This window comes from Pelobates fuscus, chromosome 7, assembly GCF_036172605.1.
Source record: "Pelobates fuscus isolate aPelFus1 chromosome 7, aPelFus1.pri, whole genome shotgun sequence".
Classification (NCBI taxonomy): domain Eukaryota; kingdom Metazoa; phylum Chordata; class Amphibia; order Anura; family Pelobatidae; genus Pelobates; species Pelobates fuscus.
The window spans coordinates 81,248,240-81,274,501 of NC_086323.1; the positions used below are offsets into that span (position 1 = coordinate 81,248,240).

Consider the following 26,262-nt stretch of genomic DNA (forward strand, 5'->3'; position numbering starts at 1 on the left):
CTCAAACATGGCTGGCCAAAATGTAAAAAATAAATAAAAATTGCAGAGGGGGCGGAGCTTACCGTGTGGCGGGTCGGAGCTTCCCGTGCGACAGGGCAGAGCTAAAAGCACCGGATAACTGCTGCAGGGGAAGTAGGAAGGAGTCCCCAAGAGTCCCCAAGAGCTGCACTGCCCCCACAATGAACTCCACAGGTAACTGCGTGATTGTCAGTGTGAGTGTGACTGCCTGTGTGTGTGTATGACTGCATGTGTGTGTCTGTGTGTGTGACTGTCTGCCTGTGTGTGTCTGTGTGACTGTCTGCCTGTGCGTGTCTGTGTGTGTGACTGTCTGCCTGCGTGTGTGTATGACTATGACTGCCTGTGTTTGTATCTTTGTGTATGACTGTCTGCCTGTGTGTGTGTGTGTGTATGACTGTCTGCCTGTGTGTGTGTGTGTGTGTATGACTGTCTGCCTGTGTGTGTGTGTATGACTGTCTGCCTGTGTGTGTGTGTCTGTGTGTTTGACTGTCTGCCTGTGTGTGTGTATGGCTGCTTGCCTGTGTGTGTGTGTGTCTGTGAGTATGACTGTCTGTGTGTGTGTAGTGTATGTGTATGACTGCCCGTGTCTGTGTGTGTCTGTCTGCCTGTGTGTATGTGTGTGGCTGTTTGTGTGTATGTGTATGTGTGGGGCTGTCTGCCTGTGTGTGTGTGTGTGTGTGTGTGGCTGTGTTTATCTACCTGTAACTGTGTATGTGTGTTACTGCCTGATCCTGTGTATGTGACTATATGCCTGCGACTGTGTGCATGTGGTGGATTTGACAGTGTATATGTATAACTGTATGCATCTGACTGTGTGCACATAACTCTGCAAAAATATACACCTGCATTTACGCACAGGCGTAAATGCATGTTTTTATCTGAAATTAAATAACCATCACACACAGCCAATAAACCTAGCGCAAATATCCCATACAACCAATACACGCATATCACACACTGTTAATACACCCATTACAAATATCACACACAGCCAACACATAGCATACATATCACAAACAGTCATCACACCTACTATCACATACACAGACAACACAAACATTACATCATACATGGATGACACCAACACACACAGCATGCAGGCGGTAGACAACCAACAGCAGTACCCACCTCTTTGCAACGCCCACATGCTCCCGTCAGTCCACTGTCCATGACATCTCTCCCTTTGATGCAAACAGAGGAAGATCGGGCTTCAGGGGGAACTTGGGCTTAGTGCTTGATTTTACCATTTTTGTTTGTTTTGAGTAGAACAGTCTGTGTTTGCCTACAACATTAATTCAATATACCCATCCTATTTAAAGGAATACTGTAGAGACAGGAATACAAATGTGTATTCCTCTCACTAAAGCTATGAACATACAAATTAGGCCCGGCCCGGCCCCCGGCTCATTTCACTCACCTTTATTCCAGTATTCCAGCACCTCGTGGGTCTCCTCCCAGCTGACTCGGTTCACGCTCTGCCTCCTTGGCTGAGAACTTCAAAATTGATGTATTTTAATGGGTGTTATGGAGAGAGACTTCCTAAATAAAAAACTTAAAAAAAAAAAAAAAAACATGAGAGGCTAATCTTTTAAAGAAGGGTTATTCCTCTGAAAGGCTTTCATGCAAAATAAATGAGTGATATGGCACGCTCATGCACAGGTTAGAAAATCCACAGCCAGTCCCCATTAATTCAAGTGTAACAAACCTCCAGTTAAAAAAAAATGCATGCATATCAGATGTAAAGGATTTTTAAGTGCAGTCCCAAGTAGACCGTAAAAAGTACTTAGTTTCATGTCCTTCCTCAGGAGACGCCAGACACTATAACCAATTCAATGAGATGAAACCGTTATAATGCCTTCAGTGCCGCTTCAGTCTGGTTTCCGCGCTAAGCACTCTGTGGAAACGGCACTGACATAAGTATTCAAAGATCTATTTGCTGCAAAATCTCGTGGTCACTAACCTATCCTAATTCTCCTTGACCTTTCTGTGGCTTTTGACACTGATGATCATCAACAGCTTCTTCTCATCCTCCGCAATATTGGTCTACAAGATATTGCTCTCTCCTGGTGCTCCTCATACCTCTCCCAGCATTCTTTCAGTGTTTTTCTCTCTGGCTCTGCTTCTTCACCCTAACTCCTCTCTGTTGGTGTCCCCCAAGATTCAGTCCTTGGTCCCCTACTGTTCTCCATCTATACTGCCTCCCTTGGAAACTTGTTAGCTCATTTGGCTTCCAATATCATTTCTATGTGGATGACATGCAAATCTATCTGTCCTCTCCTGATCTCTCCCGTCCCTCTTGACTAATGTCTCTGACTGCCTCTCTGCTATTTGTAACTGGATGGCTGCCCACTTTCTTAAACTCAACGTGACCAAAACTGAAATTCTGGCCTTTCTGCACTCTAGTGTTGCTACATCTGTGTCGGTCTCCCTCCAAGTCAAGGGTGCTACCATCAGCTCCACCACACAGGCTTGCTACCTAGGTGTTCTCTTTGACTCCGACCTTTCATTCAAGCCTCGTGTTCTATCGCCAAATCCTGCAGCTTCCATCTCAAAAACATTGCGCGCATCTGACCCTACTTAACGCCAGATGCGATTGAGGTGCTGGTCCATTTCACTGTCCTTTCTCGCCGTGACTACTGTAATCCGCTTTCATGCTCCCAACTTGCACCGTTACAGTCCATAATGAATGTGGCGGCAAGGCTTATCTTCCTGTCCGCCCGCACCTCCCATGACTCACCCTTTTGTCAGTCCCTACATTGGCTTCCTGTAAGATATAGGGCTCAATTTAAAATTCTGGTTCTCGCTTTCAAATCTCTAGATAATGCTGCTACCACCTATCTAGCCTCCCTAATACACAAGTATGTCCCGTCTAGGCTCTTACGCTCTGCTGAAGACTTACGTTTATCTTCTGTCCGTACTCCCACCTCTGATGCTCGCCTTCAAGATTTCTCGAGGGCTGCACCGTTCCTGTGGAACTCACTTCCCTCCTCCGTTAGATGCTCACCCAGTCTTCACTCCTTCAAAAAAATAAAAAACCCACTTCTTCATAAAAGTGTTTCAATTAAACTGTTAATAGCTCCTCTCTTTCAACTGTCATTAGTCTAATACTATCCTTACCTTTTGTGTCACTTTACCCCCCTCCCTCTAGCATGTAAGCTCATTGAGCAGGGCCCTCAACCCCTCTGTTCCTGTGCGTCCAACTTGTCTGGTTACAACTACATGTCTGTTCTTCCACCCACTGTAAAGCGCTGCAGAATTTGTTGGCACTATATAAATAATATTACCTCATCATATTTCTTCTCCCTCTCCCTCTCTCTAGCCTTTGCTGGACTGCCTTCTTCCCATAGTTCATCCTGCTTTAATTTCCTTCCCAGTTAAATGATGCACACACCTAGCCATCCACCTGATCTAAAAGAAAACATGATTAATCCGATCAGGCAACCTTCTTCCATTGCTCCATAGTCCAATTCTGACACTCACATCCATATTGAAGACACTTTTGGTGGTGGACAGGGGCCACCATGGGCAATCTTACTGGTCAGCGGCTACACAGGCACATGTGCAGCAAACTGTGATGCTGTTAAAGTGAACCTGTTGTGAAAAAGTTCACGTACCTGAAAACGCTCCCACAATGATACTTGTAGTAGACCTTGTAAAATATGTGGGTACATTTCATTCCAGCACTGCTTGTTGGGTTTTACTCTGTGTAACACCCACCTTTAGACTGTTCTCCTTTTCACCTGCAGACCTCATGCCTATCCATTCCTATACACACTAGCCAGCGCATGCACTGTGATTGCTTTGGGTGGGAGGTCTTCTTAGCTCTTCCATGTCAGTCAATGCCTCAGCACAGCAAGGCTTTGACCAACAGCTGAGAGAAAAAAAATATTTTTAATTATGTTTTTCTCGTAATCTATACATTTGCTTGCTAAATTCATAGCACAATGTATAGATAAAAGGTTATGCTCACTCTATCGCCCATAAGCTGTTTGGGGCATGACATGTCCTCTTTAAAATGCGTCAAATGGCTTTGTGTCTCAATATATATATATCGAGAAAGAATACATAGTGATACATTACGTGAAAATAAAGTGTAACTCCCAATAATGTGTGTGTGTGTCTGTCTATATATTTACACACACAATATTTCTGAATCAGTTTGCTTCTGCAAACAAAATATGGGCTAAGGAGTCCTACAATATAGTTTTATTTGCCATTGTAACCTGGGTTCTTCAGATAAGAGAACCAAATATTCATTCAAATGAAAATCTATTCTTTGGTTTTAAAATAATATGTTCCTTGTTATCTCAAAAGAATGTGCCTTGATATCCTTTTGTTTTATAATCCCAGTGCTTCCTGTCTGTTTCTCAACTACAGAATCAAACATCCTAATCTTGCCTTTTACACGGTTTTAAAAAATTGTTACCCTTTATATCTTAATACAATAACAAAATAGAAAACAACGATTAATATGAGCCATGGAAAATAGTTTGCAATTTATAAGCCAACAACCAAATCTAGGAGCCTGTCAAATTTGCCATTTAAAAATCAGAGTTGGTGACTAATTCACCAAAAAAGATATGGAAATGAATCAAACACATTTAATTAAAACCACGTGCGGCATCCTATTTTTAGATCTGTTAAAGTTCGATATTCCTGGCCTGCGTGCTATAGATAAACTATTGTATACAATGCCATTTCCATATGTGAATAATGTAGTCTTTAACCCTTGGTTTGTGCATAAAGAAACTGTCAAATGCATTGATCAAATTTTCTGCTAAATATCATGGACAGCTTACTGACATGTTCAGTGCAGGCAGGGATAGCCCCGAGAGGCATGTTGGATTAACAAAAACTGACCATTGCTATATAAACATTTGAAGTGGAGTAAATGTATTCCTTAGCCATTTCAATGCCAGGACTAATTTTTTTGACCAGACTGGTCCATTTAGTTTTATTTATTTTTTAATAAGCAATAAACAGATGTGCTGATTTGATCATTAGTTTCTAAGAGCTTCATGGTAAATTTAATGAAATATTATGATGCAAAACACTTATATGCATTCATTATTCTCTAATTACAGTGCCCCTGGACGACTGGAGAATTCTGGACGTTTGGCTGGACAAAGTTCAGCACCGCAGTCTTTTAGACAGACTGCCTCAAGCACTGAAAGCACAAAAGAAACGAAAAGCCATGCCCCATCTTCCCTCCAACAATCAGAAGGACCAAGGAGAACACTACAGGTGGAAAGCAGAAGTCAAAGAACTGGAAGAACTCCTTCAGCATCTCCGGACAGAGGCACCACTCCAACATCACCATATTCAGTCCCACAAATAGCTCCTCTACCCAGCAGTACAGCTTGCCCTATATGCAACACGACAGACCTTACCTCTTCTCCTAACCAGCCAAACTTTAACACCTGCACACAGTGTCGCAATGAAGTGTGCAACCAGTGTGGATTCAACCCTAACCCTCATCTGACAGAGGTAAGTCACTTCCAATTTTCTCACTTTGACTAGTATGGCTGCTTTGGGAATAATAGTATGTGATCTTTATAGGCACATGGCATACGAGTTTTGATCCATTTGCATTCCTATAAACGGATTATTAATTTAAGCCTCTTCGATCAGTAGCATTCCATCTTCATACTGGATGCATCTCTCTTCATGTGACTCCTGTAATCTATAATAAGATATGTATTAGGCCAAAATATTTTTGTTCTTTGTATTTCAGTAATACCTTCTAAAACTCAATTCCAAAAAGTTTTTGCTGGTATCTATGTTGTATTGACTTAATATGTTCAAAAAAGGTGAATACAGCATAATTTTCAGCAGGACTGTAGAAAAATTCGGCCCGGGCATTTTTTTTCACAGCGGCCCACTAAGAAGGGGGCGGGGCAGAGAGGGTGTGTTTCGTCATCACCAATGACAAACACGCCCCCTCTCAAAGTGAGCATGTTGGTTCAATACTCTTCGAGGGCAGACCATGCGCAGAACTCTGCTAAAGAGCTCTAGCATGAGACAAAAAGCCCTGTATTTGTTCTGCACAGTGCAAGCAAATTTAATAACATGCTTGCACTGTGTTTCCTTGCAACTTGTCTCTGGTGTCTCTATAACTGGATACCAGGAAACAAAAGGGCCAGGAAAGAGTATTGTGCATGTGTTTGGAGCCTGCTTGTGGGATTGCGTGTGTGTAGAGTGAGCTGATTGGTGTGGTATTGTGTAATAAGGTCGGTTTTAGTCGTGTTGTGTTTTTGATGTAATGTAATCCATATGTGGCTAGGGGCTGTAGAGAATGTGTGTGTATAGGGGATGTAGTAAGTGTGTGAATACAGGCTATAGTGTGTGTGTGTGTATATAGGTGATGTAGTGTTTGTTGGGGTTGTAGAGAGTGTGTGTTTAGGGGTGTAGTATGTGTTTGTTTACAATGAATCTAGTGTGTTTATAAGGGATCCAGAGTGTGTATTTTAGGAATGTAGTGTGTGTGTGTGTAGATGGTGCAGTGTGTGTGTGTGTATACAGGAGTCTAGTGTGTGTTTGAAGGACCCAGAATGTGTAGGAGATCTAGTGAGTGTGTGTATATAACGGATTTAGAGTGTATAAAGGGATCTAGTGTGTGTGTGTGTGTGTATAAACCAGAGTTGGGTAAGGGATCTAGTGTGTGTCTGGAACGTAATGTGTTTAGGAGTGCAGTATGTGTGTGAGGGGTGCTGTAATATATATATATATATATATATATATATATATAATATAAATATGTTCGGAAGTATTGTGTGTGTCTGTGAGGGATGTTGTGTGTATGTGAAGGGTGCAGTAGGTGTGTGTGATGGATGCTGTGTTTGAGGGGTGCTGTGTGTAATGTGTGTGTGTGGATGCTGCTTATGATGTGTGTAAGGGTGCTGTGTGTGATGGGTGTGAGAGTGCTGTGTGTGATGGGTGTGAGAGTGCTGTGTGTGATGGGTGTGAGAGTGCTGTGCGTGATGGGTGTGAGAGTGCTGTGTGTGATGGGTGTGAGAGTGCTGTGTGTGATGGGTGTGAGTGCTGTGTGTGATGGGTGTGAGTGCTGTGTGTGATGGGTGTGAGAGTGCTGTGTGTGAATGTTAGAATGGATTGTGTGTGTGTGTGTTTGGGGGGTAAAAAATAAAAATAAATAAGCAGGGGTGTCCGGTACGCAGGGCCGGCGCTACCATAAGGCGGCACAAGCGGCCGCCTTAGGGCGCACCGGCCCGGGGGGCGCAATCCTGGGGTGACCGGCAGGAGGAGAGCACCCTGCATAGTGCTCCTCTCCTGCCGGTCATTGCGTGTAGAGTGGCCGAGCGGGCGGGCCGGCGGCGGTTTACCCGGTCTGACAGGAGATGCAACAAACTGCTTCCTGTCAGACCGGGACAGGAAATGGGATCCTCTACCACATACCGCCCGCTCAACCACGCTACATGGAGAGAGAAGGGGGCCCAATGAAAGGTAGGAGGGGAGTGGAGGACAATACAAGTTACAGGGTGGGGAGAAAAGTTACAGGAGGGGGGGCACAATAAAAGTAACAGGGGTGGGGAGAAAAGTTACAGGGGTGGGGAGAAAAGTTACAGGGGTGGGGAGAAAAGTTACAGGGGGGACACAATAAAAGTAACAGGGGTGGGGAGAAAAGTTACAGGAGGGGTACACAATAAAAGTTACAGGGGGAGAGAGAAGAGTTACAGGAGGGGGGACACAATAAAAGTTACAGGGGGGGAGAGAAGAGTTACAGTAGGGGGGGCAAAATAAAAGTTACAGGGGGGGAGAGAAGAGTTACAGGGGGGAGAGAAGAGTTACAGGGGGACACACAATAAAAGTTACAGGGGGAGAGAAGAGTTACAGGAGGGGGGGACAAGAAGAGTTACAGGTGGGGGGGACAAGAAGAGTTACAGGTGGGGGGGGACAAGAAGAGTTACAGGTGGGGGGGACAAGAAGAGTTACAGGTGGGGGGGGACAAGAAGAGTTACAGTAGGGGGGGGACAAGAAGAGTTACAGTAGGGGAGGGGCAAGAAGAGTTACAGGAGGGGAGGGGCAAGAAGAGTTACAGGGGGGTAGGTGGGCAATAAGAATTACAGGAGGGTAGGTGGGCAATAAGAATTACAGGAGGAAATGGAGGGGCAATAAAAGGTACAGGAGGGTATGGGGATAATAAAAGGTTCAGGGGAGGCAATAAAAGGTGGGGGACATTTAAAGGCACAGGAGGGGAGGTGGGACAATGAAAGGTATAGGGGAGGGGGACATTGAAAGACACATGAATGCTGGGGGGGCACAAAGAAAGTCACAGAGGCTGAATGCACACGGGGGGCAAAGAGACACACAGAGGGGCTGAGGGAGGACACATAGACAGACAGAAGGGTTGTGGGGAGAAAGAGACGTACAAAGGGACTCTGGGGGAGAAAGAGACACACAAAGGAGCTGGGGAGAAGAAAGAGACAGACAAAGAGGCTGGAGTAAGTAAAAAATACACAAATGGGTTGTAAGAGAAACACGAGGAGATAAAACACAACAAAGCGGGTGTAAGACACATAAAGGAGAAAAAGGGAGTAAGATATTCGAATGATGGGATATAAAACTCTGAAGGGGGTAAGAAATTCAAAAGGGGGGGGGGTTACTTGACACACAGGTGAAGACGCATTTTTTGGGGGGGAGGAGGGGCGGCAAAACGCATCTTCGCCTGTGTAGTCAAAAATCCTGGCACCGGCCCTGCCGGTACGGTGGTACCTGGGACTGAGAGGCGGGGTGGCAGTGTTCCCTGGTGGTCCAGTGGTGAGTGAACTCTAGCCTGCGGGCTAGAGTTCACTCTCGCAAGATCCGGTTGTTGCCATGGCAACGCGCCGGATCTCGCGAGAGGAACCCAGCGGAGCTGCAAGATAGAGCTCCGCCAGGTCCTCTCCCTCCCCAGCCACATGTCTATCACAAGGGGGCCGGTGAGGGAGATCTTTGATCTCCCTCACCGGCCCATAAAGGCACACAGTGGGGCCGGCGCTCGGATAGTGCTGGCCCTGCATAGACCGGCAGGGGAGATCCTGGGACCTCCCCTGCCGGCCTCGGCCCATGGCCACCGTGGCCCACAGGGCATTTGCCCGGTGTGCTCGATGGCCAGTCCAGGCCTGATTTTCAGTATAAACCTAACTAAAATATTAAAATTTAAATGTAACTTTTCTGGAATTTACACCATAAATCAACAAAAACTCGTCTTAAACGATTTTTTATGAGATGCACCATTTTCTGTTAAATTTGTATTAATATTTAAGAAAATAACATTACAAACCAGTTCAGACAAGTCTAAGCCAGGGAAACATTGGAAATGAAGAGAAGCATTATGTCTCATTGTATGCTTTTTCTATTCAGACACCTCAGGTACAGAAGATAGGGCTTATAACAGTGATTGACATTTAGCTAAGATGGAGGCATCCAGTTGCAGATAGAGATATATGCTACATTTCATTTTATTTTTCACACATCATAAATGCGTTTGTCTACTATAGTGATACATAAACATAATATTATTAAACCTGGGTACGCACAGTTCTTCTTTCCTTTTATTTTTCCAGTAAGATAGAATATAATGCAGCTGATTCAAATGCCTTAAGTGTTGACACCAATACAGTGAATTTAATAGTTTTTATGACAATGCTCAATACAATTACATAAGTTATTAGATTTTATATTATAATCTATTTAATACTAAATTTTATGGGGTTGTATTTTACAGTACACTACTTACAACATATCTTTATATCCCGACTTCATTATGTTATGAGCTCCTTTTTAAATTACATTTTTTTCTTCAATTTAATTTTAGTTGAGGATACAAGTATAACAGTCAATCCATAAAACTTGCTTTTCCCACAGAAATCACAAATTTGCAGTGATGTTACTACCACAAAGGATTCTGGATGGGCATATGCAAATTAGTGCAACAAAGACATTTTTGCCTAATTCCATTTTAAACATGGATCACTTTGAGTCTGTGTTTGCTGTATACAACAGCTTTGAAACACAACTTAGGAAGAGATGCAAAGCCAGTAAACCACTCATGGACAGCTGTTTCATTGTTAATGAAAATCATCAGCATGAGGTTGGTTACTGATTTGCTATTGAGGCTTGGAGGCACTTGCGAAGCAACAACCAAAGCAATTTTGGTGGGCAGGGCCAGATTAACATAGGGGCTGATGGAGCTGCAACTCCAGGCCCAGGCCCATGGAATAGGCCCATTTTTTATTTTATTTTATTTTTTACACACTATTCTTAGGTTTGCCACCTGACTGGTATTTTACCAGCATAGACGGTATTTGAGGCTGCCTGGCCATGCCGGTATTGCAGTAATACTGGCAATACCAATGTAGATATTTTTCTCAGTATAAACTGAGATTACTCTGCAATACCAGCACCAGCCAGTGGGGTCACTGTGTATGGAGAGAGGCAGGGATAGGAAGTTCCAGCATATCCCTCCCTGCGTCTCTCTACTCATTGATCCGCGGGGGAGCAGCTACACAGCGCAGAGAGTTCAGACAGCAGCTCCCAGCCCGCAGAGACAGCCTTAGCTCAGGAAAGCGGGGAATGAGGGGAAAGGCAGCAGGGTGACATGGGGATGCTGAGAGACATAGGGACATTGGGAGACACTTTGGGACTCAGAGATGCTAGGGACACAGTGTCTCCAGGTCTCTCAGTGTCCCATAGTCTCTCAGACACTAGGGACACTGAGAGACTATGGGACACTGAGAGACTATGGGACACTGAGAGACTATGGGACACTGAGTGTCCCTATGTCTCCCAGTGTCCCCAAATGTCTGTGTCCCCATGTCTCCCAGTGTCCCCTAGTCTCCCAGTGTCTGTGACCCTAGTGTCTCAATGTCCCCATGTCTCCCAGTGTCCCCAAATGTCTGTGTATGTATATGGAACATTTTGCAGTGTTTGCCCTGGTCCTGCCTCAGATACCAGTCAAGACCTCTACTCCAACCTCTTTGTAGTTCCTAGGTAGGAATTGTCTTTCCGACCCATTCAGGAACTCAAAATCCTGACCAGGTTCCTGTGAGTTCTTACCTTCCAGATGGAAACTTTGAGGTCATATTGCTGAATTCTCTGCTTTGCCTTTTTGGACCATTAATATGGATACTGACGCAGACATTTTGCATAGCTATGGCTTATCAATATTTTACTCCTGGTATTCCAGGCCCACGCCATCGGGCCTCTTGTTTTATACATTTCTGGACTACATAATTTTCACAGATTTACAAACCTCAATAATAGCTGTAACAAGGCTGGTGCTTCAACTTACCCAAGATTTATACAGCACTCACACAGTGCTATACAGCACAGTGCAAGGGTCACTTTCTGGCTTAATACAGGCTCCATGAAAATCTTCCTCATGGTTTCCTGTTTGGCAAGCTTGCTCCTGCCTGTCTTTGTCTTTCTCAGTCACACTCTTTGTTAGCACCAGGCACTATAGAGGTTATTGGTCTCTCATGGTAGTGCCTTCAGGTGCAGTACCCTTTCTAATATTGCTCCTGCAACTGTCCTTTCTCAAGTAATGGAATACGAATTTAGCAGCTATCTTCTTAAGAATCCTTATGAGCTTGGTAGTCAGATTCTCTCTTTGCAGTTGGGTTTCCAAGCCTTTTTTGACCTAGGACTGCTTATTTCACAAGGCACCTAGTCCATTTTGATTATGGATGCTGGTGCCTTGTGGTAGGTGGCAGTCCGGGGTTGCTGGTCAGGATCCGGAGATTTGGTCTGTTTTGGAGGTAAGGTTTGCAGTAAATGTCCCAGAGCTTTGGACTATCTTACATACTTTAGATTGTGTTCCCACACAATGTGTGGGAAGTCACTCGTGTCTTTCCCCAAGACGACAATGTCACTGCCATGGCTTATAACCGTATAATGGAAGAGAAGTTGAAGACAATTTGAGCTGTCATGATGGTTGTTTGCAAGATTTCTGCCCTGGGCAGAGGACAACAAGGTGGATCCAAGAGTAAACTAATGACATGCGGATTTCTTCAGCCTCTAGATGTTTTTTCCATGGAGAGAGTAGAGTTCAAAGAGATCAATATGATACCATATTGTTTCTAGATATATGCTTCTCTGTCCATGGACCCCCGTAGGCAGCCTTGGTTCTCATGTGGTCCTGTATGTATATTACAAATTGATCTACTTATTTTCTCATTGTCTGTGCTCCCTTGTATTGTGGCGATAATCTACGATGAGGAGTCAACTTCAGTGATCTTAATCAACCCTTGGTGGCCTCTTCCCTCTACAGCTGGTCTTTTTAATGCAGGTGCCATTTAGACATCTGGCACTGAGGTCCCTGTCTTTTGATAGCATGGCACTTAAATGTCTGTTTTTGAAGCCTTTTCCCTGACAGAGCCATTGATACACTTGTGCAGACCTGGGAAATCCATATTTTCGCTTTCTTCTACCACAAGATACGGCAAATTTAATTATCTTCCCACGATTAAAGAGGGGATTCTTTCCAAGGACCTGAAGCCTTTCTGGTAGGCAAATACTTGACTGTACCCGAATGGTGCTCCAGCATGAAGATCCAGTGCTTAACTCCTTAAGGACACATGAAGGAAATAATCTGTCATGATTCCCTTTTATTTCTGAAGTTGTGTCCTTAAGGGGTTAACAAATAGTAACTTAATTAACCAGCACCATTTATACAATTATACCTAAATACCATAGCACACAACTATCGAAATAATATGTATTGGTCAAAAATATTCACACACCATTTTAAATAATCTATTGAAAACAGAATTCTAGACATAGTTAAACATATACATTTAAATTCTCTTATAGCAAAAAATGTGCTAATTGGCAGTAACTATACATAAATCGTGTAACCTTCACTATTATGCATAGAGAATGGAGACCATATTACCAACATTTCGGTATTATGTCTTTCTCAAGGGGATCTCCATTTCTGTTTTTAATAGATTATTTTTGTAGATTATGTGTGAATATTTTGCACCAATAAAGATTGATAGCTGTGGTGTGCAATGGTATTTGTTTATGTAATATGTAGGATCCTGCAGACTCAATCCTTGTTGATTACATTCCAATCTGCTAGAGTGGTGGCTACCTCCTGAGTGTCTGATTATGAGACTTTCATGGAGCAGATTTGTAAGTGACCTCTCTGCCTCCTTTGCACACTTTTGCCAAATTTTACTGTTTTTGAGTCTACTGATGCTTCATTTGGAAGGAACGTTCTATGGGCAGTCATTTCTGCCTAGATCCTGTACCCCTTTCTATGCTTACTCTTTATTCATGTAGCGCATGTACATGGTCCATGGTCCATGGGTATACCTTATCCCAAAAGTAAAGGATTCTCGTGGACCATAACACATTAATATGAAAACCAAAATGTATACTTGATAATAAATACATGTATATCTTTGTGATCACAGTCCACAAGGTTCCTTCCTGATGATGTTTTTTCTATGTGGAGCTGGTACTTGCTGGTTTTGCTCTGGCCCAGGTTTCTTGAGATTTCCTTTCATGATGGTGTTCTGGGTGGCTAAATTGCTAACTGGACATATCCAGTGGGTGAAATGGGAAGGACAATGTATTTTAAGGCCGTCTGAGACTGGACCTTCCTCTCCTATTGAGGGAAGGAATATTTTACATGTAAATGATTCTCATTGTCTGCGACCTCACAGATGAAAATTAATTTATTGGTACGCTTGCTTTTTTTTTTTATATAATTCTGCTTTTTTTTTTTTCTTTTTTTAACCAATATAGCTGAAATGCAAAAAAAATGGTAAATCTGCTGTTTTCAGTTCAGCTATTTTGGCTTAATATTTAAAATTTACTTAGAATGCTGATCAATCACACTTATGTGAATAATTATGTCTTCGAAATAAAACCCTTTGTGTACCATTATTTTTTTTTTTTTTAGTTTTAGTTTATCAAAACAAGATGTTTTCTAGCTTATGGGAAACAATAAATGTCTTGTAAGTCGAGTTTTTTTCACAGAATTATTGCTTTTTAATGTACTAATTTGGGGTAAGAATTGGGGGAGTACCTTCGAGTAATGGCCGTTTGATAATCTACACTAGTAATTTTTGGCTAAAGTGTGAAAAAAAAAGAGAAAATATTTTCAAATTTTAGGCCAAAATAACTGAACTGAAACCTTAATTAACTGCTATTTTTTTTCCTAAAATGTGAAATTCACATATTAATGAATATACATGCAGGTAGATGAATAACATCACATGCCTCCCAACCATACCAATTTCATGGGCACAGTTCAGATTTCTGAATCCTGTCCTGACTTTGTACCATGGTGTTCTGCTTTTGGTGAAACCGGGGAACAGTCCCTAAAAGGCGTAGTGTTAGTGCATCATTAGATGTACTTGAGCTCCATTCATGGCTCTAGGACTCCCCGGAGAGCATTGAAACAGTGCTCCCTGCATGTCCTGCCCTCACTGGGCTGGGCTACTTGACTGACTTGCAGCCTGGTGTGCATTCACGCCTGGCTGACTTGCCAATTTTGTCAGAAGAAGTGACCCGATTGCATAACTGATCCTCCCTCCTGCTTCTCTGGACCTCATTGTTGGGTTGTATGCATCGTATTATGTAATATAATGAGTACACATGTTCACAAAATATAGGTCTTCCGTATTCATTTTATAATGGGTGAAATTATTCATAAAAAAATGTTAAGACACTCTTGCACTATTATAATTTGCAATGAAATCTGCTATGTGGACGTCAGTACCATAGCGTTCTTTGTCTCTAAAATCTTGACTATGCATTATGACTGTGAATTTAAATTGAAAATCAGTGCTACAAACAGAGCCCACTATTCCTTGATTGTTTTTTATTCACACTGAAAAAAAATATTGTTTAGCAGAAAGATCATTATTTTTGGATGCATCTGTTGCCGTAACATCTAATACATTTTTATTCAGCACTCCTCACTGCTTTATAGCAAAAACAAAATAAAAAAATGTTAATACGAAATGTTGTTTTCAGAGCAAGTTTCCTTTAAGCTATATTTCTTAAATCATATATCTTGATTATTTTCCTATGTATATATTTCCTTGGTTATGTCCTCTGCCATTTACTTATCATTCTATGTGGACTCAAATTAGTTCTGCTTAATAATCGTGCTATTCCCTGAATAGGTCTCTGATTTAAACCTACCAACTTTTCCTTCTATTGTATAATAGGGGCCACAGAAGATTGAATAAAACAAAAAAGATGACCAAAATAAATTGCTTTTTAACACCTTTATCTAATTCCTGTGTGTCTTTTTTTTCTGAGACTTTTCTTAAAGCCAGAGTTAAATGGTCCAAATGAATAAGAAATGCCAATTGTGCTTGCTGAGTGTATTTTCCAAAAGACTAGCTTCTCTGCAGTTCTACTGTTCACCTCCCATGCATCATTAACATTTTGCTAGTAGGATGCAGTGAAATGGTGTCTGACAAAGAATAAAACTACTGCGTGAGAAATAGAATTGCCGCATTAACTGTTAATGCCTTGCATTTTTGGTTATATTCTTCTGCAGTAAGGCGCTATCTTGAGGATTATAAAGCATGAAACTAAAATGTGATTGTTCTCTTTTTGAAAACAAATATATTAATGGTGCAGGTGCTACTTGGCAATATTGGCTGCAAGTTATGCTTGATGTGGGTTCTGAACGGTTTTACTGTAAATAAAGAGATTACAAGCTATTTATGTATTTATATTAAAGGGACACTATAGTCACCAGTGCAAGTGCAACTACATGTATTCCGGACCCTATAGTGTTAACACGACCATCTAGCCCCCCTGGGCCCCTCATGCCTCTATAAATATAGTAAAAATCTTACTGTATTCAAGCCAGAAGCTGTAAATCTGCATGCTGTTACTCAGGAAAAACAAGCAGTCTGCTGACATGTGATAGCCTGATCCAATCACAGTACTTCCCCATAGGATTGGCTGAGACTGACAATGAGGCAGATCAGGGGCAGAGCCAGCATGATTCAAACACAGCCCTGGCCAATCAGCATCTCCTCATAGAGATGAACTAAATCAATGAATCTCTATGAGGAAAGTTCAGTGTCTGCATGCAGTGGGAGGAGATACTGAATCACAGGATGCTCGTGCACAGCAGATCATATTATGCCTCCATCAACTCAGAAGTCTCTCTGGTTCATTCTGAGTGACTGCAACTGGAGGTGTTCCTAGCTATAGTTCTCACCTGAACAACCTCATTAAGCTGAAGTTGTTCAGATGACTATAGTGTCCCTTTAAGTTTGCTGGAATCCACAATGAGGTGGATCGATGTAGTCATTGCAGAAAGGTGATCTTTACCTGTTGTACCCTTATGCTGTACTTTTTAATATGTACTTTCCCCAACCATGAAATTGTTGCACGTAAGCGTGGAAAAAACAACAGGTTACTGCTACAGAATGGAAAATGATCTTTACATCGCTGAAGAGAAGGTATCTGGCTAAGCCAAAGTTAGACAGGCAGCACATGTTCAGAATTGGTAGATAAGCTGTAGATCTGGAGACTAAGCACTGGTTTAGTGATGGTAGACATTCCAAAATGTCAGGGCAGGCAGCAATCAGCATGTGACATCCATAGAAAAGTTCCCTTAGGGGGAGTATAATATGTTTAGGCATTGTCTTTAAAACAATTAATTTTAATCCAGAAGGAAACAATGTAAAATGAAAACATTATCTCCCTACCACTTAATTCAAAGTTATAAACCAAATATGCATATGTTCAATAATTGACAACTATTGTCTAGCATGTGTACATGTTAACATTTGTATTATTAAAGAAACACTGTAGACACTGTAAACATTTCAAATTATTGAAGTAGTTATGGTGCCTGGAGTCAATGCAGGCATAGACAATGTGATAAAGAGAGTGTTGTAATGACTGTGCATACTTTACAAAACAGGAAAGTGGCCTGTCTGCTAAAACTTTATCCCAGAAACCAATAAAAGGGACTACTTGCTCTAAAAGGCAGGTGGGTAGACTATATTGCTCTATATAGTAGTCCATGGCAGCACATTCAGGGTGTAGGCATATGGCAGGTTTTCATACAGAAACTCACCAGGCAGCCATTTTAGTATGACTTACCCAAAATCAAACATTTGTCATTTTTAATCTTCAAACTACTCATTCTCTCCATTTATCCTAATTCTACTTCTTGCCTCTACCTGCAATACCCTTTATTAATCTATAATAACCAGAAATAACAAAGAGAAACCAGATTTAGTCATACATTACAGCGGTTGATACTGTATGTGCTATATATAGGCTGAGAACTGTACGATGTATGAAAGCAAAATTAACTTCTTTGTAGTCTGTTGCTTATGATAACGGTTATCGTGTGTTTGTGAGGAATTCAAGCTGCTCGACAGTGGAATTGCTGCATACATACCAATGAGCAAATTAGCATAATGTTCGCTTCACGCCTACTTATGTAACATGTTTGCTTCAGATGCATGAGAGTTGTAGCCATTTAATGGGTTTACATCCAATAGAAAGGAAATGGAAACAGCATACTGTGGTCTAGAAAATATACTCTTTATTTGTCACAAAGAATGAACCTATAAATTATAATAAGATACAGTATTTGTCAGTAAAGGATGGGGAAATGTCTGACTGGTTAACGTTATTTGTTTAGTGTACAATTATTCTTTATGTTCTTATGCTAGGCTTGTAAAATACCCAATGTTATCAATACTAGTGGCAGACTAAGATAATAGTCTTTAACCCCTCCGAGATGTCATGGCAACCTAGGCAGTCCCCCTGCAGCCAGTTCAGCCTATCTGAGTCATGTGTTCACAGTAATACCGCAGTCATATGACTCGTATTGGTTGGTTGACTGCAGGCGGACTCCCTGGGTTGATTAATAATATAATCTCATTATATATAAATAACATATTTGTATATATATAGAATTCCATTCTAAGTGTATTTTGATAGTGATATATTTCATTCTATTTATTTTTATGTATATAATTATATTCTTTTATTAACTATATATTGAGGGACCTGTCTAATAATCCAGGCAGAAATTCCAGAGAATTTAATTTAAAACCCCTATATTTTACCCTGTAACTTTCCAAAATCCAATAAAATCTATACATTTGGTATACTTTTGTGCACGTGAGTCATCAGTGAAAACAAATATGAGTGTTTTAAAACAGTAAAATATATGACGTTAATATCATCAGTGAAATTGCAGTTTCTGTGTGGAAAAGGCAAAAAACAAATATGAACACTAACTTTGGCCAGGGTTTGTAACTAAATGGCCACTTAAAGACTTACACCATTTTGAATATACTGTCACAAATGGTATGCCATAATGGGGGTAATTTTCATTCCTGGACTGCAATACAGTGTCAAAGACTATATAGGTCCATCAAACCAATATGGTAAATTTCAATGTGTAAAAATTGAAATGGGAATCTCCATGTTTGACCCTATAACTTTCCAAAACACCATGAAACCTGTTCATGGGGAGTGGGGGGGGGGGGGGGGGACTTTGTTGTATGGACTCAATGTTCCTGTAAGTCATCACTCAATGTAGTACTAGTGCAGTATTTAAACATGTGCTCATGTTACACTTTGCCTCGGACCCCCATACCGTGGTACAGGGCTTATTTGATTGAGTGTTTTGGCAGACCATTTGCAACATCAATATAACAAAAGAAAATCGCATAACTAGGCAAGAAAACTGCTATCAGTGGTTAAGGATGCTAGATTGTAATTCTCCCCCATATTGTCATGACTTTGATAAGCAAAATCTGTAGATTTTGCTATTGCGCATGTTTTACCATTGTAGCATACAGTCGTTATTTATTTTTTTTTTTTATAAATTCTTTATTTTTGTTGTGCATGTTGTTTCATAGCATTGACATACGCCACAGCAGCGTGTTCATAGATGTATTCAAGTTATACAGTGGCGTGATGGGTTGCACATTTTTATACAGTTATAACAATAACAAGCTTGGCTACGCAATGGAGTCGTTAGGACAAGGTGAGATAATCTACGCTTAACAGTGCAGGGATAGGAACTTTAGTTATGCTGCCATAATAGTAATATGGTATTATGATTAACATTGACATAGATTCAGGTTGCAGTATGGATGGTTACAGGCTTGGAGCATAAGCTCAGTAGTTGGTTTGGTTATGGTCCGCTATGCTTGTCTAAGCTTGAGAGAGGGACATGCATGATATACAGTGGCATCTGGTCTAAATGGTCATACAGTTGTCCTATATTAGATTACATGTCACTCTGAGTATGGGTACAGACACTAGTAAGGCCTATATAGATGCTAAACAGTAGATCACACTAGTGAGTTTAAGATAGAAACACGTGAGCAATGACAGTCTGCGAATAGTGGTACAACAGAGGTACATCACCCTAGCTGGTCCAAAGTTTTTGGGTTGGTTTATACTTTATGCTTCCGAGCATGGTCGCGGGTCTGTGCTTACCCGATGCCTGATCTGCAGTGTCGTGTGGTCGGGTGCGAGTGTCCGTCGGTGGTCGGGCAATGCCGCTCCAGGAGGTGTCTCCGTGTTTCGTGTAGGTGACTCATGGGCTGTCTCCCCAGCTATCCAAGTGTGCCTCCTCTGGACGTCCGGAGGTGAGTTAAGGAGGGCGTTTGGAGGCTGAGTGATGCATATGTGTGCTGGGGAGCCTCGTGGAATCCTCTTCTGGGCCGCTGTGCTGCGTGTTGCGTGCAGGTTGGGTATGCGGTCGGCCCCGTCTGTTCTGTTGCAGGGACGGCTGTCGCTGGCATGGGTGAGTAGTGTACGGTGTGTGCCAGTGCAGCAGCCATTACGGGTCCGGCTAGGCCTCCGCAGTTGCTTGTCCGTGATGCAGCTCGTGAGGAGGGTGGGTGGGTGATTACTCGCGGGGCTGCGGTGCTCGGTATGATGGGCCTGAGTTCTATCTGCCCCCTGGACTCATTTGTGGAGGTCTTTTTAGTTGTACCCTTCATCACTTTGGAGTAGTTGTCTCTGCCGGTTTTGGCGCGCATGGCATCCGCCATCTTGGGTGCTGCGGTCAGGCGCTCGGGCGGGATGGCCCCGTCTGTGGGCTCTGGGTGCGCAGCCTCTGGGTGAGGACCGGGATAACCCCCACCGGTCCATAGGGGGGGGACAGGGCCGAGTCCACCCGGGTCTCCGCTACCAATTCGGCACCATTAGGCAGGATAGAGGGGCAGCGGCCGTCCGCCCCTCTCACCGCCTGCATGGGCCCCAACTTGGTCGTCGAGGGTCTCACCTCCAGGGGACTGTAGCTCCAGTAGCCAGCCTCTCCCTGGATCCGGTGTCTCCATGGCATCGGATGCCCGTGCTGGCGGTTTATTCTCAGGTCGTTTGCCATGTTTAGGGTGTATAATTGTAGCTGTGTGGCAGGAGCTAAACTCGCGTGCGACCGTCCCGCTCGGCGGTTCGGCCCCGCCCCCCCAGTCGTTATTTTTTAATACAAAAAAAGTGAAATGCTGTAAGTATATAATTACAATTAATTACTGGTCCACATGGTGAAATAGAACTAGTAGAAAATTAAATTGCTCATGTAGTGACAGTCACTCATCTTCGCTGTAAGTTGATATGAACACCATATAGCAAGATGTCATAAATCATGTCCAATTGAAAAGAATGACTCACATTGCTTTCAATTTTAAGAACATATGAATTTGACTATAAATGCCACCATGAATATATAGATTGAAACAGCGTTCACAGTGTCTTCAAACGCTTTATGTCCTAAGATATCTCTATAACTCAAATTTGGAGTAGAAACACATTCATGTCTATAATATTACTGCTTAAAATCTCCCTCGTTAATCATTGCATTACTTGTGATAAATTTAGCACTCATTAATGGCTATATTGTATCTTGGAGATCTGTCTGTCTATATTTTAATGCCTTCATGACCTCCTCCCCTGATCAGTATCTGAGAAGTTTTGTTTGTCCTGCTTTAGTCATAGTGCAAGCGAAATACAATACTTCTGTAAAGAGAAAGTTAAACGAGCATGATCTCCTAACCATTCAGGCAGTATATGGCAATCCCAACTAACACAATGCTTTTCATTTGTGACCTTATTCAAGCGGGGCAAAACAGCATGATACTTGATTTCAATTACATTTCCTTTCCACGACAGTGCTCCTACTTTAGAAACAACCTGAATAATCTCATGGAGATGTGAGTATAAAATAAGAAAGTATTTTCAACAAACTAATCATTTTTAAAATGGCTTCAAGAAAAAAAAAAGTACTTATAAGGTAGCTAACAGATCACATAGCTTTGAAGAAGACATTCTGTAATGAAATGGGGATGAGACATGGCAGAAATCACAACAGGTCTTAATAACACTGAAATGTTAATTAAGATCATGGCCAGAGCCAATCTAGTGCATACTTATTATATACTATAGTATATACTTTTTAGCTAAATAATTCTTATTGAGTTTCCACTACAATATTATTACAACTTGTATTATAATACATACAATGATACAATTGACACAGTCAAATAAATGTACATATCATAGGTAGAAATCAAACAGAACACAGTGAGAGACTGTGATCACTGCTGAACCTGTCTGCATTGGGTAGGTGGCTCCAGAACTCTGCAATACATCTGGAAAGGTATACCCAATTTATTTGAATAAGAAGGGAGATTTTGAGTACCCTATCTTAGGGAATAGGTTTAGAGTAAAGGGTTAATTGTTTCAGGAGATGTTTGCTGTTGGGATCATCATGACTCATCATAACATTTTATCAGTAGTCATATTTTACTTAATAATAGTAATAATAAAATATCAAAGTATTCTGCCAGGAAGGGTACATTTAGATTTTGCTAGTTTTCATGTTCTTCTTGAGGTCTTAAAGACAGTGTTATCCATCCTTCCATATTGACTAAATTTGCAATATTTCATGTTTCATTTTTTTATGATAAATATGTAAAAAAAAAAAAAAAAAAAAAATCCATGACCAAGCCTGAAGACATTTTAAGAAAGTAATTTGAATTTACGTAAAACATTGCTAAATCACGCCCACCTATATTTTGTTTTGTCAGTGCTTCAAGCTGATTGAGTCATAGCCCTTTATTCTACACACGTCAGTCCATATCAGCAACACCACAGGGAGAACTTTAAAGTACCAACATTAGTCATTGCTTGATGGTTGATCTACATGAAAGCTCTGATTATTGCAACAAGGGGGCTGATTGCATGACATGCCTTTCTATGCTTTGCTGTCATTTCCAAATACGGTGTAATAGTTATTGCTGGTGACGAACATTTCAATCAGCAATATGTACTTTATGTTTGATTGCAACATACTTTATACTGAAGGAAGGATCACAATGTTCGTAAAGTGCATACAAGTATTAACTAAAACATAGCTTATGTGGAAAGAGAATATACAGGCCTTCTAAAATGATTCCTCTAGCATCATTCTGGGGTCTAATGTCAGGATTACTGTTTGATCCAGCACGTAGAACTGTATAGCACGGATGACAAATAAGTAACGTATTACCGGTCCTTAGAATGGCCGGATTTAACGTACATAGAATAGTCAAAATACTAGCCGAGGTCAGGGAACACAGAAAGGGACACAGCAATGAGGAAAGCCAGGAGTCAGGATACCAGAATACAGAGAAGTCAATAAACAAAGCCAAAGTCAAAAACCAGGTAGAAAACTATAAACAGGAATGCGCTCTCGGACAACCACAAGGGAAACCACGACAGGGCACTGAGCAGGATGAGAACTGGGCCTAAATACCCCTCCTCTAAATCGGATAGGCTGTAACCGGCCTTTAACCCCAAATTCAGTTACCAGGTTTCATTTGCATAATTGCTGCTCAGCATTAACCCTTCTGTGGATTAGGTTGCTGCTCGGCACAACTTTTCCTGTGTGGACAGTACATGTCATTAACCACATTTTTATAAGCGGATGAATACGTGACATCTAATCACTAGACACTGAGTTGTAGTGCGTTGATAACGGTCTTCCAAAATGTAGACTAAAATAGCAATGCAGTAATTTTCTGTATTTCAAGATGTTATACAAATAGTTTACGAAGTAAGCAGACAGGCACTCCTCTGGCTGGCAGAAGTTTACACCTCAAAACCTCAAAACCTCTTTAGCACAAAAGTAGTGAATAAATGCTCCGTTACTCTGGATACTGTGCTGGATACTTTATCAACTCAAACCTAAAAGGGCCCAAATGGAGTCCTTCTCAAGCTTTGGCACAGACCAATGTGGTTGAAATGTGGACAGGCCCTTTGGTTGTGATCTTGTAAAATATCCACACAGCAGAGTATCCAGAGTAGTGTATTCACTAATATACAATGATACACATACACAAACAGAAACACACAAAACTATATTTATAAATATGCATTTCACATGTATACCATAGTGCATATTTGGCCAGAAAATATCAAAATACAATGGAGAAAATTTGTGGGTCTTTTACTAAAGCAACTTACTAGAGCAAGAAATACAGAATTAATGTTTCTGTACTCCTTTCTGTCTTTGAAAAGACCCTGCAGGGGACTGAAATATCGTCACTGCATATTCCTCAGCTGTATCCATCTTGTTTTAATAAAACCGTGATGTGTTATAAATCCCTTAATGTGTTCTTTATACATGAAGACAGAAAAAGAAAACTCCCAAGTTGCTTTACAATCAATACATTTATTTTATTAAGTGTGCAGTGAACATTTAGTCCCCTTTATATAAACCATTTAGTTTCAGGTATGAATGCTACTGCATATTCTCTTTATTACTCAGAAAATAATGAAATGTTAAACAGAAGCTTAGCCTACTTTACATGTGGTCATGTGTACGTATACAATGATTATATAAAATATTATTTATAGGTTGCATTTCAGATTGAATGCCGATTAAAACTGGCAACATATTCTGCCAGATTCATAATACAAACAGATGGATCTATCACAAAAAAAAAAAAAAAACATTTGCGGCAGGTTCACATCATTCTAAACAGCAATGTATAATAATAGAACAAAGTTGTTGTCTTGAAGATGGAAGCGTTGCAATTTTTTTTTTTTTCTTTTAAACTTTTGTTTTAATAAAACATTTTCTACAAACGTTTAGCAATGTTAAATTGCTATTTCAAAGACAATAATTAAAACGAATAACAATTCAAGCTGTGATACTACCAGTGACAATATCAAGTAGTACTGAAAATGTTTTGATTAAAAAGGGAGGTTGAGCCAGGACTACCCTTACCTTAAAAATCCTTTTTAACATGAAACCGGGTTGGAAAATAAAAATAAAAACACACAAATAGTGAAATATAAATGTAAGGCACACATAACCACATAAATATTTAGCGACAGCATATGCCAACTCTTGTAGTCTTATTCCCCAACTCTCTAATCCTTACCTCATTCAGGTCATAGTTAATTTTTTTATACAATCAGCTTGCTCAACCTCTCATACTTTCACAATCACTCCTATTAGTCCATCTGTTGGTCATTATCACTATGTCTCTCAGTCACTCAGCACCAATGCTGTTGCTCCCCATCCCATTTATTTCCTTGGTTTTCCGACCTGTTTTTCATTCTTTTTCTTTTACACTGTTCCCCTACTGTCTTATATGCAATCTCTGCTTCTTTGCCATAGGTTTTCTCTTTCTTACCATTACATTCTCTCTTCTTTTATATTCTCTTGTTTTTACCAGTGTTCCATTCTTATTTAAATTATTTCAAATTTTTCTCCCCTGTTTTCCAAATGCCTTTCTATGTTACAATATGCTTCCCTTTTTTGTACTAGCACATACTAAATATGATAGCTTATCATATAGGTTAGATCAGTAGGTCCCAAACTTTTTAGGTCCAAGGTGCCCTTAATATTGGAATATTTTTTAAAGGCACCCCAAGTCAAAATTTCTAGGTTGTAGATCTGTACAGCGCTATGGCATTTACTGGCGCTATAGTGTTAATGTTTGAAGGGGTGCTTGTACATAGTTTTAGTGTTCTAGTACAGGGTGTGGTTGTATGTAATGACTGTGTTTAATTGTAGGGGTGTGTTTAACCCCTTAAGGACACATGACGTGTGACATGTCATGATTCCCTTTCATTCCAGAAGTTTGGTCCTTAAGGGGTTAAATGTAATGTTCACTTATACATTTACATTTGTGTGAAGTATTTGTGTTTGAGTGACACACAGACACACAGATGCACGCACAGACACACTTATTTTTCTCCCTATTTAACCACTATCAGTTCCTGCCCCTTGTTTGTAAATGGGCAGTACCTGGGAATAAAATCTGGCTTTTGATTGGTTATGGGCGTGTCTTAATATTTAATTATTAATGTGGCCCTTATGGACTTTCATCAGTAGATGTCACTATTTCCCTAGGTTTGAAGACCTTAATTGGATCATTGATGACCTGGCTGAATAAATTATTTGACCTTTAATTCATCTATACTGGTGATATTCAAAATTATTTTAACCCCTTAAGGACACATGACATGTGTGATATGTCATGATTCCCTTTTATTCCAGAAGATTGGTCCTTAAGGGGTTAAATATGTCTTTGGTTATGTATATTCTTTAACCAAAGACAGATTTGGTGATATTTATCATTATACAATATGTCTATATAATTTATTCATCCAACCTGTACGAATAACTGATAAATACATTCACCTATACTAAATATTAGTGTGTGTGATTTTTTTTTTATGTATGTATGTATGTATGTATGTGTTCTCAGGGTTCTTAAACAAAAGGCTAGTTGGACCTTTTGTTTCGTGAAGCTAAAACAGTGTTACATAATGTCCATGCAAGTCTACCAGCATCCATATTGTTTTCTGAATATTAAAATTCATACTGTTCCAAATAGCACAACAATGCTATTACCTTCATATCCAATCTATAATATTTGGTCACTTTTAGAGTATTCACCTATAGACTTAGAACCCACTTCTTAACTGTCGGTGACTTAGAAAGTTCACCTACCATTGATTGACTCCCGAGAGGCAACCCTGCGACTCAGAACTAGAAAACCTGCATGGTCATGAAGTAGGAACAGACACTATGTGATGAAGAATCAGGTTATAAAAACTATGACTGAATAAAACAATGTCAAGATAGAAACCTACACAAGTACCCCAAGTGCAAGCAAGAGCCGTTAAACACCTTTTGTAAATATCTGAAATCTAGATGCTAAATTGAACAGAATTGTAACAGAGCAGAACAGTCAGAAACTGGTGTCATAAACTAGTAATGCT

General features: G+C 40.8%; 1 protein-coding gene across 4 annotated transcripts in view; it reads left to right on the forward strand.

Moving 5' to 3' along the window:
* Nucleotides 1-26,262, forward strand: part of BSN (bassoon presynaptic cytomatrix protein) — a 343,114-nt gene that overhangs the window by 28,390 nt on the left and 288,462 nt on the right. For all 4 annotated transcript variants that reach the window (XM_063426133.1, XM_063426134.1, XM_063426135.1 and 1 more), the window contains exon 2: nt 5,103-5,505. In XM_063426133.1, coding sequence (XP_063282203.1) covers nt 5,103-5,505 — 403 coding nt within the window. The remainder of the gene's footprint in view (nt 1-5,102; nt 5,506-26,262) is intronic.